This window comes from Mercenaria mercenaria, chromosome 17 (genome assembly GCF_021730395.1).
Source record: "Mercenaria mercenaria strain notata chromosome 17, MADL_Memer_1, whole genome shotgun sequence".
NCBI lineage: Eukaryota > Metazoa > Mollusca > Bivalvia > Venerida > Veneridae > Mercenaria > Mercenaria mercenaria.
Window position 1 is genome coordinate 7,094,223 of NC_069377.1, and position 23,128 is coordinate 7,117,350.

Here is a 23,128-nt window from a genome sequence, read left to right on the forward strand (position 1 = left end):
GACTTTAATTGAAAAGTAGCACGTTAAAAGTATTGGAGAAAACTTAAGAGCAAACGATGGAAAAGGAAAACTTATTGCTCTAGAACTTGCTTAAGCTAATGATTGATTAGCAAGTGAACGCGTTCAATAGAAATCCACATGTTTATTCGGTAAGACTTTCACAAACTCTCTTCAGCTTTCCGATCATTTTGTAATTTTGGTTATAGGTTGTTAAGTTTTATCCACAGCTTAAACAAGTTGAAAGTTTGAACGAAAAAGGATGTAAGAGTTGAGTTACAAAATAGTTGATAAGATGTTAAACGAATTTAAAAGATAATTCATTCATAAACAGGATTGTTTGAAATTTCAAGGAATGTTTCACAGTAAGTAGAATATAATAAATCTAGAAAATTATCATATTTTCAATCATTTTGTTATATGAACCGTTACTAAATAAATAAGATTATATTTACGCTTAGAATAAAACTACGAATTGTATTTTGTACGATTATGTCTAAGAATGAAAACACTGGTTGCTTAGTTATAACTACAAACATAATTTCCTTTACAGGTCCAGGACATGCTTCTGTTAATTTGGGAAACGTACAGAGTATGCATTAAAGATTCATCACAGAACAACGTTATTATAATTAGTCAATGAGTAAATTAATTATTGAGCAACACGTTTTTCAATGGTAAATATATCTAAGAGTATTTTCACCTTGGACGAATCCACTGAAATAAATGGTGAAGCTTTGGAACTGGATTATTAACAAATTTCAGTTAACATTACGTGTCAGTATTCATATTCGAGGATCGTCGTGAACAGTCTAGAGTTCTTACATTGTATATGTGTATTAATATGTGAGATCAGATTCGAAAAATGTGTCGTATTTTGTGGAAGGATATTTATATACAAAAAGTCGTCATGTTTGGTAAGTTAAGTTCTTTTTATAGATTTTATAATATAAATACAATTCTGTTACTAAAAGTGATCAAAAAGGCAGAATAACTGATGAAGGGTTAAGCAAACCATTTGACATGAGACATGTTATAGTTAATAGTGTCCTGGCATCATTAGTATACTTCGGTTCATGTGATATGTTTATTGTAATTAGTGTATGGAGACTTCTTTTAAAGAAGGGCACTATAAAAATTGAAACTAGGACTACTACAACTTCCAATATCATACGTATGTAACCTCTCTGAATACTAGTATGTTACCATAACAGCCCAGAAAAGTTTAGAAAAAAAGTAACAATTACAGTTTTGATTGACTCGGGTTGACGATGAAGGTGTATTGACAGCATTGTTCTCGGTAGAGTAATACAAATATGCAGTGGTAGTACCTTTTGTGTTAAAACGGTAAGAGAATCTCATTGACAACCTTGCCAGACATCCGGAACAAAATTCAATACATTGTGCGTTAAGCATTATAATTACATGTCCAATCTATGTCAAATACAAAACTGAACAAAATTATCCCTTCGGCTCAATTGTCTTGATTTGGATTCAATCATTATAAAAGAAACAATTATCCTTCTCATGTTTGGGCATCAAAATGCAATCATTAAGCTGTCGAAATGTTTGTGATCATTCCTAGGAAAAAATATAGTGATAAAATCAACTATTTAACTTGAAGTCATTGAAATTGCAAATCAAAAATTGGTTTTTACATTGTTAAATGTATTTGCTTTTAAAATCTGGTACAAATAAAAAAAATATAGGTCCATATTTTTGCAGAATAAAGTTTGAAACATCATATACCTTCATGTCCTGAAAATGTCTGTTCTAAGGTGATGTCCATATTGACAACCTGCACTTTCTGTATAACTAGAATATTGTAATCGATGATATAATTTTGTTGTCATTGAAAATACTTCATTTCTGTTTGTTGGACCGGGTAAGTTTGTTTGTTTCTCATACGTAGCCGGAGTTTTTGTACATTTTTGCCATTATCTCTTCTTAACTAAAAGAAAAAGAAACATTGCATGACTCACAATACTTTATACGAGTATTTTATCACGAATTGACTTTTATTACCTTGAATGGTAAGGAATTGATGGAATCAATAAATGTTTTATTCTTGTTTACAATATTTTCTTTTATTACATACTCGTTTCTTTTCTCCGTTAAGTTACACTGGTACCGGAACGTCAATATTTTTCCATACACTGACGCCTGAATTTCATATCGGGTGCGTGACGTAATTCAGTGTGTGTAGTTGCACTATTTTTTTCTATTTGGTTCAGTATTGTCAATCATATTCAGGCTATTGAACATATTTATGATATTTACATAATATCTATACGTGTAGATGCGTATGTAATAAAAATGTTCTTATCTTTGCATCGGGAAATATACACTCGTTCTTCAGCGGAAGAATATTGCGCTCCTAAAGTCGCGCAATATTTCCGCTGAAGAACTCGTGCATATTTCCCGATACAAAGCTAATAACCTATAAATATTTGATAAATATAAATTACAGACGCAAATTTAATGCCTTTTAGTTTTAGTAGAATTAAAATACAATCAGTCACACGTAACAAAAATGCGATATTGTATATTTTGAATATCAACAATCAAACTTTTTTCTCAATAAGATCTGATGCATTGTATATTAATCAAATAGTGTTTTATTGTTTTAAGCGCAAAATAAATTTTCAATTCATTGTGATAACCGGTCATTATTTTGAAAACATCCGTTTTAAAATCATAAGAATTTGTTCAGAAAAAAAAGTTGGTTGTTGGTTAAAAAGAGCTTGTAAAGTAATATACAATATAAAGCATGAATTCAGTCAAATATTGTCATAAATCGTCCCGAAAAGCGTATTAATTACCGAAAGCAAACACCCGCGATGTGTTATACCTCGGCATCAATTAAGATTATTGATGGGTTCTTCCTCTAAGACGTCTACTCCATTGTAAGTTTGTATATTAACTGAAACTGATAACTAACATTTTTCCCCAGCACAAATATTAGTTCCGCTTATTAAGTGTATTGTATTCTAATACATTGGAATTATTCATGTCGAATTTCATTAAATGCGATTTTATCTCATCAGGAATATATTACATTCATGATATTTATTTATAATCCGTTAAGGGAGCTTTCTCTTGTTGTCCTGTTTCCAGTAAATGGAAATATATTGTCAGACAATAAAATAAAATGCCTTAAACTTACGAACTTTTTTTGAAAAAATACTAATGTTTTGCCAAACTATCCTACGATTCTGAAGTTCTTTTTGTAATAAATTCGACATGACTAATTGAGTATTTCTAATGTTTTAGAATAGAATGCATTAATAAGCAGACATAAGATTTGTGTTGGGAAAAAATGTTATTCATTTATTTTTGTTAGTTTGATATCATTTAGGATATGTCCCTTAAAATTATTTCTTACGACTAGTCAAATTCAAACCAGTTTTGCTTCTATTCAGCCTTGCTGTGTTCTATACTTTTAAAGGTTCTTTTTACAGATTGTATTACGCTAGAATTAGAATCTATTCCATATCCTTTAGTTCTTTTATCTGTCACATATTTATATTTCCAAAAAAGACTTCTTTTTGTAAAAATCATTCTCCACTCAATCAGCGTAAGCACATTTTTGTTGGCTCATAATTGATCTGGAGGCCTCAATGGCCGAGTGGTTAAGTTGTTAATTTTCACATCATTCGCCCCTTCACCGATGTGGGTTTCGTGCCTCATTTGGGGCGCAGAATTTTTCATGCGAAGCTGCCATCCAGCTTGCTTACGGGAGGCCGGTGGTTCTACCCAAGTGCTTGCCGTTGTGAAATAATGCCCGGAGTCGGCATCTTTGATCTTCCTCCACCATGCAAAGCTGGACCTAAAGCCATTTGACTTTTTATTAACTTCATAAACATTCGCAAACAATAAGCTGACTGATTAAGTAAATGAAGTCAAAAATCCAGAGTATTTTTGTTCATTAAAAACAACTGTTTTTTTATATAACCAGTAGTAATCAACAAAGGTCAGTTTGTAGACGTTAGAAAAGTTTGCCTTTTTATCCGTCTTATAAACCAAAACTGAAAAAAAGAAATCTGAGCAGGTTTGTTATAAAAACTCTAATTTTTTAAAGCCTTACATGCAGTTTCAGTGATAGAAAAATCAAGTCACAACGTACAGCAATTGCTTTAAGACAAATGTATAGCCCTTTTACAGCATCTTGAAATTGAAACAGTGTAACGATGACATCGATACAAGATTAATCAATCGGAAGTTTCAATTTAAAATTGCAAATACAAAAATCATTAACTTTATAACATTATGTTGTCACACTGGAAATTATCTCTATCTCTTTTCAAGAATGAAAACGATTAGTTTCATAAAACATGTAAGTTGTTCTTAGAATGTAAAATCATAAAAAAAGTCATTGAAAATGGTTTATTCTGGAAACGATAACTAAATATACAAAACAGATGACTGATATCAATGGTGGCTTGTATTCAGTAACAGGTACAGTTTAGCAAATAAAAGGTAATAGCTGTACATCGCTTGTAGTGACAGTGTCCAGGTCATCACCACATTACAAAAAAATCCTTAAAATTGTTAAGATATTAATCAGAAGAAGCCAATATATCAAGTTTGATAATAAATTTGCTGCTTGCCACGGAGTTACGATTGAGACATACTTTGTCAAGATTATTTTCAAACAGTATTTTCAAAAATACCGCGTTCATGTAATTGTTACATATAATACCGTTACGCATACGCAATGTAAGCTTACTGTTTAAAATTATAACTGGTTTTCTGTCAACGGAAATGTCTTCGTTCAAGACAAAACGTTCATTTGTTATCAGTAGAATCAATCGTGACACGCTTCAGTTTCACTGTCTTAACTTTTAGACGTTAGCATAATTTGAATTATGCTGAAGCAAAGAGACGGATCATTTAAATTAAAACACCTGATATATATTGTAACAGTGTTATAACATCGATTCATCAGTTAGGACTGATATCTTAGATTATATGCAGATTACAAATAGTTTATAGTATATAGCAAAAATATCTCCTAAATTATAAAACGCAAAAAAAAATCTATTATTTTTCAACACTGCAAAATACTGTTACAAGAACGAAATAACCTACAGCATAAATATTTTAAGATGCTTTTTAAAAAAAAACATGCCATTTTATCAAACATTTGTGAAGAGATTACTCTGTGTTCTGTATATTCAGGCTCATTGCATCCTTTGGATGTAAGATATACACTGAATAACATATTACAACAGTCTTGGAAAACAAAGTATAATTTGCTTTATTGTTCGTGCTTAGGTGTCTGGTTAAATTGAATTTATACTAATTTATTTAAACTCAATTGTAATGAAAGCTTGAAGCCTATTTCAATCACTCTCCAGTCCACTTCCTGAAAAAAAAACAGCACTATCGTCATATGAGGCGGTGCAGTCGCGACCACAAAAGGACTGTAACCCACGAAGCCCATGGGCTGATTTTATATGAATAAAATCTGTTACATCCTTTTGGAGCATAGAATGTAACCAAGCAAAATAAAAGCAGACCAGGTTCATGTTTGAAGTGTTGAAAAGTACAATACCCATCACGCTCTCTATCACTAGCATAAGCTGTTAGGGATATTTTAACAGTAGCTTGAACCGGGATGCTGTATTCGGATCACACAATCAGTCCTGGCAAAATCTAAGACAGCTGAGATCTAGCTACTGTTATAACAACCCTTTTATTACATACCTCCACCTTTGTTTTCTTTTTTTATCGAACGAAAGTGTTTATCGATGTAAAAATAGAACTGAATGTAGTTTTTGTGTGCGCTGTCTATAGAACTCCGTACGGGCATGCCAGTCCGCTACATACGATACAAAAGGTACACTACGGAGTTTTTCTGCCTGTTCGTATTTACTTATGAAATGCAAGCTGTGTTCTTGACAGAATTTATAGAGGTACATAATAAACAGGTATATCAAATGACCTCAACGATCCCAAAGGATCGAAACATTCAAAATACGGGGAGACTTTTACTGACATCAAAACTATGCGAGACAAAACAACTATTTAAAAATATGTTCTCATCTAAATTCATGACAAATTAGAAGATTCATCTTTCAAACAAGTTCCGGAAATATAATTAGTTAAACAATCTGTGCTTTAAGGACTTCAAGCTACTCGGTAAAATTTATAATAAATTCTAGAATTAAATATACATGTAATTATACATTTTGGATTTAATGGTAAAAACTTTACTCATTTATCTTCACATATATAGCATACTTCTTACACTATTTAACGGATGATTCAAAGATAGAAAAATAGTGTAATGAATAAAGAGAAAAAATATCATTTGTCCCACGAGTTACAATTCAAAGCATTATATATGTTACAAATGACGTCATACCACACATAAAATGGCTGTTCCATTTTAGCAACCTTATTAGCATAAGTATTAGGTAATTTCTTGGATCTTTCGTTTTGTACCATGATATTGTCCATGCGGGACTGTAAACGAGACTATGTACTGATCAAATTACTTTCCCCATGAAATCAAATGATACGAAACAGGTCTTGTGATGACATATTCAATGGTGTAGCGTTGCATTGGTTCTGGATAAATATCTACAACTTTTAGAGATAGATGACTACTGTGTGCTGGTATTATATATAATCAATCGTAAAACGCTTCAATTCACTGTCTTACATTTAAAACTTTCGCAATATTTAAATTGTGCACAAGCAATCAGATATGTCTCGGTAACGTAACAGCTTCTGAAGAAAAGGCCGGATAAGGCAGGATTGATATCTCAGTTTTATGTGCAAAATACAAATGGATAAAACAGCCCTTAATGTTAAAATGTAGAAGTATTGTCTGGTATTGCTCTACACTTCTTAATATCAACATTATGCAAAATTTATCTAAAATAATATGACATTTTCTAAAACCGCTTTTTAGACATTGCTATATGTTCTGTAAATTCAGCTCCATTACGCTGTTAATTTTAGACGCTGAATAAGATATAATAATCTACTGTAATGTAATGTAATCTATAGCAATGTATAACTGGCTTGATTGATGGTGCTTACATGTAGAGTTTAATTTAACTTATACTATTATTAAGCTCGACTGCGATGAAAGCTTTGAGGGTGCTTTTTTTTTTAAATTACTGCCGTCTTAGCTTCCTGGTGGTTTGCGACCGCAGTGTAGCGGAACCTATGGCCCTTGACATGAGCGGTTCACACTAAACAACTGCAACCCAATGAGTTCTACATCAATCAAATCTTTAGGAAGATTCCCGCGCCACCTAGCACCGGTTTAAGCTGAATTCTGTTACACAGCTACATTGAAAGAGATCAATGAATTCCAAAGTACTAGAACATTTAAGCCGCGCCATGAGAAAATCAACATAGTGGCTTTGCGACCGGCATGGATCCAGACCAGCCTGTTGTTCGCTTTCAAAGCATGTTGCAATTAGAGAAACCGTTAGCGAACAGCATAAATCCTGGCCAGACTGCGCGTATGCGCAGGCTGGTCTGGATCCATGCTGGTCGCAAAGCCACTATGTTGCTTTTCCCATTGCGCGGCTCAATTATATCAATATGGAGACTAAGTACGAGTAATATGTTAATAACTTTTAAATTTATACAAAAATAAAAACAACAGTAAAAATATTTTATCTTATAAATTCATGACAAATTACACTTTATCTTTACACATTATCTTTCATGCAATTTCTGGAAATGTAATTAGTTTAGCAGTTTGTGCATTTAGGACTGCAGGCCATTCGTCACTGTTAATGACAAATCTTTGAGATTAATCTTTAATTCGATGTATGCATGTTTTTACAATTTGTGTACTCATGTATTCTCCGTTTAAATGAAATAAAATTAATAATATAGAAAAATGTGGAAACTCCCAACACGACAAAAAAATGAAAATGTTGCAGGCTCCCTTAGATTAGGCTTTTAATGCATGTACAGACAAATTCGAAATTTCACACTGTTGAACATTTCCTACGGACGTGCAGGTTGATCTTGGTCTGTACAGATCGCAAAAGGCAAATCCACTTGCCGCCAGCAGGCTAAAGGTTAAATTAAATATGCCATATTTTTTTTTGTATTTTCAACTGTATCAGATAAATTTTATTGTCATACGACTATTTATAGCATATTTCTAATACGATGCTGTATTTAGAAGAGGAAAGTAGTTATTATTTCTCTTGGGACATATAAACATCAATTGTTGACGATTTTCCCTTACAAGACTGAAAAAGAAACACTAATAGGTTAAGCAATTCCGCAGTAAACTCGAATGCAAGAGAATGTTTCAATGAAAGACAATGCCTCTAACCATAAAGTTATATTTCTCTCATTATTCATTGTGTTCTGTCGTGTTGCTTAAATTTACGTTCAGCAGAATGACAACACAATGCATGTCCTGTTTAACCGCGAGTTCTGATTACCCACCTATCCTGATTACCCACATGGAATAATCATTTCAAAAGACGCTTTATTCCTTTAATTAGGATCATTGTATTCTTACAAAGGAATTTGTCAGTACACTAGTTCAATAAAACAATTTCAAAAAATATACAAAAGGCTACCAGTTTTCAAAAGATTTCAATTTATATGTATAAATACAAAATGTACTTTCTAAATGTAGCAGGAAAGATAAAGCCATTAAAAAAATCTCAATGAATATTATTGCACGAAATATTATACACCACCTTTCCAGTGTTAAAGTTTATTCTGTGACTAAGTACATTTGTATTTGCAACGGCAGGCCGAACCAGCCAATAATTTCTGTTCAAACGGTGTTCGGTTGTTAAAAGAATTGATTCTAAAAGCAGATTCAATGATATACCAGAAGTCAATAAAATTGTAATTTCCCAGACAGAATTTCTGCAAATACAGTCATAAAAGACTGATTGTGTTGTGTACTTCATCAAATGCACATTGTATTTAACATCTAAAAGCTACTATAAAGTTCCGACAGGTTTTATATTCATCCTATCCTATGCTATAATGAGAATCTTGCTTAAGTTTAAAAACCTCATGTTAAGCCCGTCTCAAAACAATGTTACTTTTTTAAAAAAGCTAGAATGAGGCTCATCTAAACTGGTTCTTGGTGTGAGATCAAAGACAGAAACGGAAGTCATTGTTCCTTTTGGCCGCAATGAACACATTTTCTTCGTTTGTTCCTTTCCACTCTATTGAACACTTTGTGTTTATCCATGTTGGTACGGATTACGGAGGAAATACTTTCTTTGAAAGACCCATGTCTATTGTTCTCTTTCTATAAAAGCCATCCGCCTTTTATGTTTAATTGTGTTTCGTTGCCGGCTTCTGTTTATATTGAAAGGAAAAGCTGGAAACAATGTACTTCCTATCGTAATACTGTCTCGCTGAGGCAAGCCGGCTTGATCATATTACCACATGTCAGACTGATTTTCATTGAAGATCGAATATTTGAGCAGGTAGTGCATACGTCTTATTGTTGTTACAAATAAAGAAATACCTTGTAATTTATCAGACATTCTTTCATAGTGTTAATATAAATGATAGATGTGTGTTGAATAACGGGCTATAACCAAATTCAAAGATCTAACTGGTATCTCATTTCGTCAAGATTTTATACGCACATCCGACCATGTTTTTTTTTTGTTTTTTTTTTTGGTGAAAATTTGACAAGGTCCATAATTGTGTGAAGGCGATAGCCGGAGTGAGCCATTTATACGTTATATTAAGACTGACGCATACACAACAATCTCCAACCGCATAAAAGATTGGTGATAAAAAAGATTGAAATCAATGCTCTGTTTTGCAATGAGTGTGATTTACTTCGAAGGGGACATAATTCTACAAACAAGAGGGTCATTGACCCAAAAGCGCTCACCTGTGTTAAAGGCTTCAAGTGTGTTTGTATAACATAATGGTACAAGTACAGTGTTAGGTTTATATAAATATCAAAGCTCTAGCTAGTGTGGATTCAGAGAAGAAGATATAGCATTGTTTATATTATATATGTGTCACATACATGGGCATATCCATATTTGAACCTAGGGCATAATTTGAACAATTACGCTAGACATTCAACCCCTGATATCACCGGTAAATATCCATGAAACATTTGTGTAACATTGTTTTAAAAGGCCTGCTGCTTCTGACACGAACATTTTTAAAGTTTCCAATATATACATATAAGGAAACAAGAGTGCCAGAATGTCACAAAATAAGCCCTACATAGCAAATTTCTTTACACTAGCACCTGTATTTACATATGGAGTTTTTTTTGGTCAGTTATAACATGGTATATATAAGTTATTTATATTAAGAACAAAAGGAAGTTAATCCTAATAATGTGGTCTCAATTTTCCCTACGGCCAGTAATAAAAAGTAACAATATAAGCTATTTATAGTAATAACAAAGGGAAGTATTTCTTAAAAAGTGCCTTATGGTGGTGAACATTTGTGCCAAGTTACATCAGAACCCCTCCATGCAAGAAGAAGAAATGCTACGAACAAAATGATTCTTGAATTTGACTTTTGATCTCCAAGTATGGCCTTGACGTTGTACCTATGGACCTGGTTCTTGCACTTGACACTCCGTCTTATGATGAACATTGGTGCCAAGTTAATCAGAATCCCTCTGTGCTTGAAGAAGAAATACTCCTGACAATGTTTGTGGACGGACATGGGCAGAAACTCTGGAACCCATAGTGAAATATGGCTGGCTGAAGAGAGGAATCGAGATCTTATGGTGATACAAGTTGTGTGCAACTTTGGTTAAAATCAAACCACAAATAAAACCACTATCGTGCAGACAAGACCACAATAGCCAGTGTTTGCCCTTTAACGGGCCGTAACTGTAGAACCCATGGTGGGATATAGATGGTTCAATACAGAAACCAGGATCTTATGGTAATACAAGTTGTGTGCAAGTTTGGTTTAAATCAAATCACAAATGAAACCACTATCGTGCAGACAATACCAAAATAGCCAATCTTTGCCCTTTCAGAGGCCGTAACTCTTGGACCCATTGTAGGATATGGCTGGTTCAAGAAAAGAACCAAGATCTTATAGTGATGCAAGTTGTGTGCAAGTTTGGGTAAAATCCAGTCATAACTGAAACTGCTACAGTGCAGACAAGACCAATATAGCCAATTTCTGGTCCTTTTAGGGGCCGTACTTACAGAACCCATAATAGAATATGGCTGGTTTCAGACAAGAACCGGTATCTTATAGTGATACAAGTTGTGTGCAATTTTGGTTAAAATCAAATCATAAATGAAACAACTATCGTGCAGACAAGACTAAACTAGCAAATTTTGTCCCTCCAGGGGCTGGAACCCATGGTGGAATATGCCTGGTTCAAGAAAAGAAACGAGACCTTATAGTGATAAAAGTTGTGTGCAAGTTTGGTTAAAATCAAACCACAAATGAAACCACTACAGTATCGTGCAGACAAAAAAATGTTGACAGACGGACGACGGGTATGAAGTGGTCACAAAAGCTTACCTTGAGCCTTTGGCTAAAAAGCTCAAAATTAGACGGAAATAAAATAAGATTAGATGAAAAGCAGCCAAATGGTGTATTGTTGGGACGAAATTGAAGTTTACTGGAGAAGTTCCTTTTAGCAAGACAGTATCAAGCCGCAATAGCTATCATTTGTAAATAATTGTACTACTTGATCTTATGTACTTGTCTTTTAAGAGATATAGCTTTTTTTTTCTAATTCCTAACAGAGAGTATTATTTCTCGCTTTCGGTGTAATTTTGTAGGGAAGGCTTTATAAAAGCGCTTCTTTAAATTCAGTCATAGTGGTAGTACATAATGCTTACTGTGAATTTACCATTACAAGAGTTAATTGCTAAAAAGCCGACTGAAACCATGTATGGTTTGAAAATTTATTGAAACTAAGATTAAATAAGAAACATTGTAGCCCTTCAAAAGGCTTAAAATTAATATTATTTAATTATATCACATAGATAATATAAAAGATAACAGTACGTTGAACTCCGCCTCTATAATTGTCTCCAGTAGATTTTATCTTGTCTCGGCCACACTCTTGTGATCCGATCTGGCAAAAAAAAAAAAGAGAACCAAAGGCATTATTTTTAAATCATGGTTCAATTAATAAATCTTTTATTATGCACATTTACCTATTCGCAGTGTTATATTGGCATCAATTGACTTTAATTTTAAGCAAATAAGACTTAACACTCATTTGAAATGGCGAACGCTTTGACGCATAACCGTCAAGACGCCACCAGTACGTCACATGTGGCGTTATAGCTGACAGATCTTCAGACAGAAAAAAATCGTAGATGGCACATAACAAATCAGCAAAAGAGTTTTCAAAGTTTAGCTTTTCTAAATTAGGTATACATTGTTTAAGTAAAATGTAACTACGTGTTGCTTAAATTTGTTTCATTGGTCTCTTAAAATCTTGCATTTTATGCATTTAAATTCATACAATATACATATATATATATGGATACATTTATAACCTAAACATACCTAAGACAATGAAATTAAATTATGCATATCAGTTTTACTCCAGGAGAAAGCTGAAACATTCTACTGTTCGTATTACGTGAAGCCTTAATCAAGTTGGAACTTTTGTGACAAATTCAAAATTATGGTAATTTTCAATATTTCATATTTCTGAATATTCGAAAGAAGTCTCAAATGGTCAAATTATACTCATATGTTACCAACTGAAATCTAGCAATGCTTGGTAACTTACTTCTAGCCACGGTTGTGCGAACACACACACATACCACTGCCCCACATGCACATACACACAGTCCTGTGATTATGGAAATGATATACATATCTATAACTCAATCAGGTGAAAGTAATTTAAAATGTCCTTTTAATTTACTGTAATAGTCGAAACTTGTCTGTTTACAAATCATAATATGCGTTGTATATGGAGTCTAACCAATGTACATTGTATAGGAACATAACTGATGTGGTTCCCGTTGTCTATGTATTAGGGAAACTCTATCATATAAGTATTAGGTCAGGCGTCAAATCAATGACATTTTTCTATTTGATCAAGCTTTTAAAACATTGATCAACAAAGACAGACAATACTCAACTAGTTTCCCAGACGTTGTAAGAGTGTGGGAATTTAGCCAGAGCAACCAGAACAGCCAGAGTAGCCAGAAACCAACCCTAACTCTAACCCTAACTCTAAACCTAGCTGCTCTGGCTGCTCTGGCTGCGTTTATGCACATACCTTATAAATGATTTTTCAAAACAATATGCACTATTTATTTCGTTTAATATATTAATATACAATTACTTAATACATATTTTTTCATTTGCTGCAACCATATACATGCACGTGCTTTTTTAAGACATGTCCGTTTGAAATGATTTTGTTTGTCTCGTTCGCAACGAAAAATACGATGAATAAACTTCGCTTGACTTGACTCTTCTCTCACGATTTAATATCGGACGTTTTTTATGCAATTGATCAAATGTATTGGCAGTGAAAACAGTTGAAAGCAAACAGGAAATAATAAAATAAATCGAAAAAAAAGTTTTAATTTCAAGTTAAGCCTTTTGATTTCAGAACAGGTTTTGTTAAGAAGGGTAGAACTAAGAGTCATTCCAATCTTTAAGATACCGTCAACTTGAATTGAAAAAAGTAGAAACGCAGGTCGTCCAACTCGACAGAAGTGAAAATAATGCAGGCTCGGTTTGATTGAGCCTGGTCGTGGACGATAGTGGAAATGCATGCCACCGTCAACGTCTGCATTTTCCTTTTAACGATTCTTAATATTATAGCCTGTATGCCAGCAATATCTTTCCAGATTTTGCGGTAACACAGCTGTCAAAATATAGCAACATGTGAAAGATCCCTTAACAAATTAAATATATCTTATAAAGAAATCATACATGAGATGAGTTAAGAACATAATAAAAGTGATACAGCAACTTGTGAAAGATCTCTTAAAGGATCACATAATTTGTATAATTAATCATGTATCAGATGTGTTAGGAGAGTAGTACACAAGGAGTGTCTTCATCCTTCATGCCCCATAACATCGTCCTAACTGGATTTTTTTGATTTTTTTAAATATTGTTTGATTTCGTGATATTAAAGCAAATAATAACCATTTATTTGGACTGCTGATATGGCAGTTAATAAAACAAAGTAACTACTGTCACAAGTTCTTATTTTGAAATACAGCTGGCTCCATCCCTTACCCCCACGTCAACCTGACATCGTATTTTTATACTAAATTTGATAAAGTTTTCTCATATATCTTGAAAACAATTTGAATAAAACTACTTTTAAATTTACAAATGACAAAAAAATCAAGAAAGTTATATATTCTTGCTGCCCGATTTGCATAACGAAAAAATAAAGTACATATTTTAGAAATACTCTAGAGACTTTATTTAGTCGTCAGTTTAAATGATTGTAGAACATATTCTGAAATAATTGGTTCTACAGGAATTCATAATTGTATTATGTTCGATGCAACCAGCTAATATTATCTAAAGGTTATTATGTGGGATATTATGAAATAAATGGTAGTTAATTTTCCATATTAGAATGTCTAATGATTCTCGTAATTACTAACATTTTACCCATGTGAGATGGATCCCGATAATGTATGTCATGTGTCAGATACATCGATATAAATCTTTTTGAATAAATGCTTGTATAAACATAAACAAAATCTTATAAAATCGTCTGTAATCCTTTCGCTTCAAATGTGAAAGGGGCTGTGTAGAGCGTTACACATTTCATTTATTATCCTCGCCTGATTTGCTGGTTTGCGTTTTATGCACCAAAAAGAATTTGTTACTGATTATATCATCGCTGTTCTACAAACCCTGTCGCGAAAACTGTCTTCAGTGCGTTTAAACAGCGGTTGGGATGTTCCTTATCCGATTTTCCGAACATTTCAAAATATACAACACTATGTAAAACAAGGCATAAATGAAAACAAAATTATTGAAGGATACATGTCGTATTTTTTAAAAATTCTTCCTCTGTGTGAAAAATATTTCCTTTATATCATTTCAAGAACAGTCAGATTTAGAGAAAGGAATGAATGCGACTGGAAAATAAATTTTTTAAAATTGTTTTTTTTTTTCGCCTCTTGAAAAGTGAACAAAACTAACATACAAGCTTTACGGAGAACAGCGACGATGTCATAAAACAAGATGCATAGAATGGAAATATCATTGTTAAAACATGACTCATGTGGTAAATTTCGAAATAAAAATTAATGTATATTAAGTCAGAAAAATAATGAAATCTGCACGTTGAAAGTATAAAACGCAACCAAGCTAAATTCACTGTAAACTCATTTTGATGGAGTCTGTTCGTGTGGGGAAATTAAAAATGTAAAACCCTTGACATCCGCTAGCAGGGGCTTAATGGAACACTGTTGTCCCTAAAAATTGAACGAACTCTTATGATAAGGACAGGAAATATAGGATCACTGAGTTCAAGTACGGGGAGGCACTTACAGCCTCTAAAAAGCATTTAAAGAGTTCTGTTGTGAAAGTTCATATAGATCCATAGGAAGCAACGAAAATAAAAAAAAGACCCGGTTAGATTTAGTAGCCTTATTGATCTTTAGCAGACATTATTTATGATTTTAACTTACGTACATGTAACAAGAGTAGTCAGCCCTTTAGTCAAATTAATAAAATAAATAAGTACTACTCTCATAGGGTTTGTAATGTCTTAAGTATACTATCATCAGAATTTTGTTGATCTTAAGCTATTGTTTATTTAACTGTTGAAAAACATTTTCTGTATAAATCTCAGCTACACATATTGCACACAATACTTTTGGATCCTAAAATGCTTTTTTTGAGCATGGATGTCGTTTTAAAACACATTTTTGTGGTTTTCAGTAAAACATTTCTCCGTAGAAAAAAGTTCATTTCAATCAAATTGAAACTACTACATTTAGTATTAGTTTTCTCTAATTCTCTTGATCTGTTTCAGCATTCTCTCTACGTTTTGTGACGTCACAGTGTTCTGAAGCGCACAGACAGGCTTGCTCATACCCTTACATTCAACTTAAAGCAATTAGTTCCACGATCACACCCTCGGATAAATACGTTCCCGACTACAACGAAACTACCCTCAGAAACGTTTGCAAGTAAGTGCTAAATGTCATTTAAATTAATTCGAAAGGTTTAGCAAACACTAGATGTGTGCTTCGTAAGAATTCATTAAGACATGTTTTCAAAGCTCAGGAATAAGTAAGATCATTTGTGAAACAGTATAATAATATTTCAGATATTATATTTACTTTATGAATCCATGCAATAAATTTGTAAACAAAATGTTAAACATGCTGACGTTTCTAGAAATCCTCCAGGCACAGACCATCAATAATTAACATCAACAATAAACAACAGAAGTAACCAAATGTGTGCTCAGTTTCTTTCACTGTGCTTGAGCCAATCTATATTTGCTATTTTTCAGTCTGTATACAGAGTACATAAACTGTTCCAAACCCTTTTTTCCTACATGCAACAGACAGACGGTGTTACAGATACAGACATACGATATAACGCTAGGATTAATTTGTAATGACTTATTCAACGGTAAGTTGTTCCTTGAACGTTAACATTAGAAGACATGACGAAAATCTCCAATATTGATTATATTGATTACATTCTTCGACGTGCCAAAACGTATGTTACTATTTTAGAAAGACTTTTTAGTGTATTTAAGGTTTTTTTATTTGATAAATACATTTTTGAGATATTTGCCTCAGGTTAAAAATTATATGCTGCCATTCAGGTATAAATAATGAACATATATCCATGTTATGTGATGATCAAACGAAAAATGATTTAGGCATACTATATACAAGTTAATTATCCAAACTAAAACAAGTAGGGTATATTCTTCTCAAAATGAAAAGTGTTCCTTGCATCACTGACGCAGTTTTATTTGAGAACTTATTAAACGAAAAACAAAACTTAAAATATGTTTCTCCATATGTTATTATCCAGAAAGGGCAGTACTGATTTAGTATGTCACAGGATTGATTAGTAAGTGTAATCATTATAGCCTAGTCGTGGCAATTTAGTTTATGTGGCGGCGTGTGTTGAACGGCATTATTGAATTTGTTCCGAAGAACAGTCACTTAAAGCACCTTTCTGTAAATTTTAGGTCTCGAAATAATTACAAAAGACAAAAGTGTCAAGCAGTACTTTTAATGCTCTCTGTTGTCATCGCGCGTCTGTTGTCAATTGGGTTTGCTAAGTTTATAGCTAGCCCAAAAGTATATGTTAAATAATATAGCACATTAATAACAATGTCATTTCTATCATTTCAGATTTTTTGACCAACAGAAATTGTTTTGAAAGACTAAAATCTTCTTATCAGTCATGTAAAGACAAAGAAATAGCAACTATTAATAAAGTAAATCCAACAGTTCCGGCGTACACTTATATACTGTGCAGGTTTGGACTTTATTGGTCATTTCCATGTTTTCATGCCACTTTGAATGAAGCCGAAATATAAGAAGCACTTTTTGTTGAAACAAGAGCTGTCGGAGGACAGCAACGTTCGAATATTCAACAGCCTTGTCAACTGATGTAAAAGTTGAAAAAAGGGGCACAATTTTGTAAAAATGCAATAGAGAGATATGTAAACTGTAGAATGCATGTCAGCTCATCACAAAACAAGTTTGTGACGTTTCAGTCCATTCCCATTAGTGGGTACTGAGCTACCAGATTACATACAAAACTAAACAAAAAAAAAATTGCTAAGTCGGCATAATTTTATGAAACTTCAAAGCAGAGTTATGAACCCTGTGTACTGGATATCAGAATCACAGTGAACAAGTGTGTGAAGTTTCAATTCGTACTGACATTTTATTTATATTTTTCTTTGTAATTTCTATAAATTTGTGCGTGTGTGTGTGTGTGTGTTTTGCCGTTGATGCCATGTTAATATATGTTGCAGTTTGTGCGTAGATTTGTAATATGTTTACTACATTTGTACGGCCTTTTTCTCTCATTATAGGTGTCTCGATATCTTATACGAAATATATACATATTCGAAATACTTTGCTATTGATATTACATTTATATTTTCAGCGCGGCAAGAAAATATGCACTTTGTGTTTATACGGCGACAGCTCTTGGATGTTCAATGCCGGCTGCTGATGTATACTTTAGACTTTTAAATCACACAATATGTAGCATATTTAATATAAACAGATACCAATGTATATTACGTCATCCCATGGATGAAATATCAATATATACGACGTCACCTTCTACGGCGTCAACTATTTGGAGTGCTCAAACAACTATCGATAATACAAGAGATACACCGAAACATTATAGAGAAGTGTCTTGTTCCGATTGTATACGTTGTTTTAGGGTATTGACATATACAATGATTCTTTTCATAAATTTCTGCATAAAGCTCAATATTGTAGGAATTTGAGATACTTTATTGTGATGGTTGTGATTTAAAACATTAATGGTGCTATACATCAAATCTCACGTAATCCAGATACAATGAATTCATTTCTGTAGTTTATATTGTTACTTAATATGCTTTGATATTCGCAGATTTCAGATACTGAATTGTTATTAAATCATGTTTCCCAACTTCTGAGAAATTATTGATATATAATTCGAAATTATAAAGGTGCTAGATTGCCAGTTTTTTTTTCATATAATATACATCATTATCAACTACATACAATAATTAGATATTATTTCTGATTTGTTCTATATTATTTGAGTTAAGCTAAACTGGACAAAGGATTACCTCAGCGGAATTAAAGGAAAGTGAAAAGAAAGCACACTCAAGAATTGCCATATTCTTAGTTCCTTTTCAGTGATGTAGTATATAGCAAAAGAAATAGAGGACGAATATTCTCAAGTAAATCAGTCATTTAAATGCCATTGGGACATTTGTATTTCTACTTTCCAAGAAAACTACTAGACGTGCGCTTTTGTGGTGACACATATTGGACCGAACGTTAACGAAAAAATATATTTATTTTATAGTAGACATGTCAACAGAAGTTAACGTCTTTTGCTCCGTAACACATTGATTGTGTTAATGGACGAATCTTCTTCCTCGAAAGAGACTTCTGGAGGTTGTGAAAGTATTACTACCTTGTAAAAATATCTAAGTATTTACTGCTCAGACGTACATGACGACATGTTCTCATTGCGGCGTTTGAGTAGGCGTAAAAAGAGCTAGTAATATGTTGCTTCAAATCCTACATTTGAATTAGTTTCTTTATACCCAGTCACATTTCCTAACTGCGATTTTGAAGAAAGTTATTCTTCGGTTTACATGTCTTTTTCATAGAACAGAAGAAATAAAAGGAGGCTATGTGTCACGTGATAAAAATACACAAATTCTAAACTTGTCCATACAGAAACGCAGAATTGTCTTGTTGATGGGTATAAACCTTCTCATTATGGTATCTATTATTTGGAGGCTTGGTTTGCGGTTTGTTCGAACATATGTTCAAATATTACATATGTGCATATATAAATACTTACAAGTATTTAGAATAATGTCTTATTTAACATCTGTGATCTTTCTCCATAATTAATCGCCGTTTTACCTTAAAAGTGACGATGCGACTAAATGCTATTGACAAACACAAACACATCTATACATATAATTATTTCGGACACATACTGATGTAAAATATATCTTTTATTGGCATTGCGTAAACATGTAAGTACTTTATCTAACCAGATACAGATTACATGATTCTTGCTTATAAAATAAGACCTACCCGGTTTGTTGAACAAGGATGGCTTTTGTATGAAACGTAGTCGGTCTTTACCTATACGCAATTTGAGTGTTATTCGTTTGTAATGTAATCTATACACTCCACAATATCTTTTAAAGCAAGCTACTTTCCTTTTAAATGTATTTACTTTTGAGACGGTTTATCGATAGACTAGTATGCCAAAAACGGTCACACTTTTGGAAACTAGGTGGAAAACAGGACACCTATATACCAACTATCAAACAAATTACACATCGCCTTCCTGAACAAATTACCTTTCAAAGTAGTCTATAAAATATTACTCAGTGTCTGATCCTTACACAAAGTATAGCAAATAATATAGATTTGTAGATCCTTTGGTAGCATTGAATGCAACCAAGCAAAGCAATATCCTTACACAAAGTATAGCAAATAAAATATGTTTGTAGATCCTTTGGAACCATTGAATGCATCCAAGCAAAGTAATATCCTTACACAAAGTATAGCAAATAAAATATGTTTGTAGATCCTTTGGAACCATTGAATGCATTCAAGCAAAGTAATATCCTTACACAAAGTATAGCAAATAAAATATGTTTGTAGATCCTTTGGAACCATTGAATGCATCCAAGCAAAGTAATATCCTTACACAAAGTATAGCAAATAAAATATATTTGTAGATCCTTTGGAACCATTGAATGCATCCAAGCAAAGTAATATCCTTACACAAAGTATAACAAATAAAATATGTTTGTAGATCCTTTGGAACCATTGAATGCATCCAAGCAAAGTAATAGCATACTCTGCTTAATTGAGTCTGTTCATGAGAGGTGGAAAGTGCAAGATCCCTCACCGGCTTCAGCATAACTCTGTTACACATGTATTGAATGGACTCAACACAACATATATCTCTATACATAAGTTACAGTTTTTAAACTCTAGATTCTGGCCATGTCCTGATACAATGACCGTTTCCATGTGGTATCCATGATGTGGTCACCCTGCAGCTTTTCGAACCAAAAGTTTGATATGCTTATTTTAGTCTTTATGTAGTGAAACATGGCGTCAGGTTAATAATGTGTGTCTAATATTGCTGCTTTAAGACCTTTGGTGTTTGTATTGTTCAATATTTCGTTGAGTTCCTTATTAATTGCTTGATTTTTTTAAAGAACAGAAATATGTCATCATTTCTATTAATAGAACTTTACTTGAAAATAAAAATAGCAAAAACTCATAATGAAATATCTGCTTCTTCTTGTCCATCTTTGGTATAAATAAAATCAATTCCATATCTTAGGGTTTCGTAAAATGATATTGCAGTTTTACAGTAAATAAAAAATACAATTTTGATAAAAAGGAAAAATGTAGACTGTAAATATTAGCAATCATACAAACACTTAAGTACATAAAAATTTCTATATGATATATTAATACCGATTAGTGGTTTATCGTTACATCCGTAAACTGACATTTCAGTTTATTTTTAATACCACTCATCGTTCAAAAAAAATTGTAATTAAAACCGGCGAAGTGACTAAAACCAGACCAGAAAGGGAATGCCATCATACATGTTTAACTCTACCCGTAGGTATACTACGATAGCAATGGTCATGAACGGAAATAGATACTAGCCAATTTCAGTTCTTCATATCTCAGTTAAAATTTGCAGTTATGCAAATGGGTGCTATCTAAATTTATTTTCCATGTTGTATCAGTCACTTTTTCTCAATGTTTCTTCTCGCACATAAAATACACGATAACATGTATAATGACATGTTTCTTTCGGTTCTGGTGCCAGTTGGTAAGAAATAAAAATGAAAGATAACTGTCACATTAAGTGATGAATTCACTCAAATATTGTCATAGAGCGTCTCCTTTTGCACAGTAATTACTGAAAGCAAACACCCAGAATGTGTTATATCTCGGTATCAATTAAGATGATTGATAGGTTCTTCCTCTAAGACGTCTACTCAATTGTAAGTTTGTTTATTATCTCTGACTGATAACTAACATTTTCCCCAACACAAATATTAGTTCCGCTTATTAAGCGTATTCTGTTCTAATACACTGGAATTATTCATGTCGAATTTCATTAAGTGCGCACTTAGCTCATCTGGTATATGTACAAGTCAAGGATATTTGTTTGTAATCCGTTAAGGGAGGTTTCTCTTGTTGTTCTGTTTCCAGTAATTGGAAATGTATGGCCAGTGTATAAAAGCAAGACGCCTTCAATTTAGGAACGCAGACTTTATTTGACGACATTTTAACGGTCTTCCTTAATGTGTTTCGCGCTTCTGATGTCTGTTTGAGACTTTCGATAAACAAAATCGTATGTTTTGTGGTCATTCTCTACTCTTCTGTTTCTTTTGCAGTCTTGCAATTTTTAAATATTTTTTTCCTTTTCGCAGTAATTTCTGTATTATTTTACCTTAATAATCTGATAATAATCTAATATAATCTTAATAATCTAAATAACAAGAATCTAAACTAAATTTTATATCAAATTTATTGATAACGCGGATGTCTAGGTCATAAATGTTTAGAATAAATACAATTGTAATTTATTCTTTCTCATGTCTGTAGTAAATTAACGCATAGTTTATTATTTCTCTTGCGTCAGATTACATCATCGCAACTCACATTTTTCCAATAACATTAATTAATTGTAATTTTTGAAACTAATGCAACAGAATACAATTTTCTTATTTTGTTAAACGTTTTTGGTTGATAAGAATACGCTTAACTTAAACAGTGTAAAAAGTATGCCTTAGAGTGACATCCAGTTTAGTGCTTAACTGTATTTGCCGGTGGTTTTCCTCAGAGTCCGCCCGTGATGAAATAATGCACGGAGGGGCACCTGGGGTCTTCCTCCACCATCAAAGCTGAAATGTCGCCATATAACCTATAATTGTTTCGGTTCGACGTTAAAAACCAACAAAACAAACAAACAATAACTGCATTTGCAGCGTAATGCGTTGTTACGCAGTACTTTGTATGAGCAAGATGATATCCTTGTATCTGTGTTAAAAGTATTACTTCAGAAAACGGTTTATCGAACGACTTTTGCCCCAAGGCTTTTGCACTTTTGGAAACTTGATGTAAAACCAGACATAAGAACCACTAATCATCGAAGTATGCACCGGTTTGCAAGTAGATTATAATATGTAATTCTGTATTTAATAGTTCCAGAGACAGTAGTAGATGTATTAAAACTGAATCTACAGCGCATATACCAGCCTTGTAAAATTAAATCAACTTGTTTGATAAAATGATCAATTTTGTAATATGGATATGTTGTCACTTAGTTTGTTTTTGTGGCAGTCTATCGCAGTGTGAATAACAATCGTAGAAAACTCGCTTTGTATAGATGAGTCGAGGTTTTACAGGAAATCTAACAACAACAAAATGCA

General features: G+C 32.9%; 1 protein-coding gene across 1 annotated transcript; it reads left to right on the forward strand.

Annotated features, from left to right (window-relative positions):
• The first annotated feature begins 561 nt into the window (after positions 1-561).
• LOC123537023 (uncharacterized) lies at positions 562-20,331 on the forward strand. The gene is made up of 5 exons (XM_045320561.2): positions 562-914; positions 15,953-16,109; positions 16,439-16,560; positions 17,301-17,427; positions 18,067-20,331. The coding sequence occupies exons 1-5, from the start codon at positions 863-865 to the stop codon at positions 18,419-18,421; spliced, it is 813 nt and encodes a 270-aa protein (XP_045176496.2). The 5' UTR covers positions 562-862; the 3' UTR covers positions 18,422-20,331.
• Positions 20,332-23,128: the final 2,797 nt, after the last annotated feature.

Excerpts from the sequence above, each read along its gene's own strand:
- LOC123537023 (XM_045320561.2), top strand. The coding sequence starts at position 863 with ATGTGTCGTATTTTGTGGAAGGATATTTATATACAAAAAGTCGTCATG. Across the intron at positions 915-15,952 it reads ACAAAAAGTCGTCATGTTTG|CATTCTCTCTACGTTTTGTG; the intron begins GTAAGTTAAGTT and ends GATCTGTTTCAG. Across the intron at positions 16,110-16,438 it reads ACCCTCAGAAACGTTTGCAA|TCTGTATACAGAGTACATAA; the intron begins GTAAGTGCTAAA and ends GCTATTTTTCAG.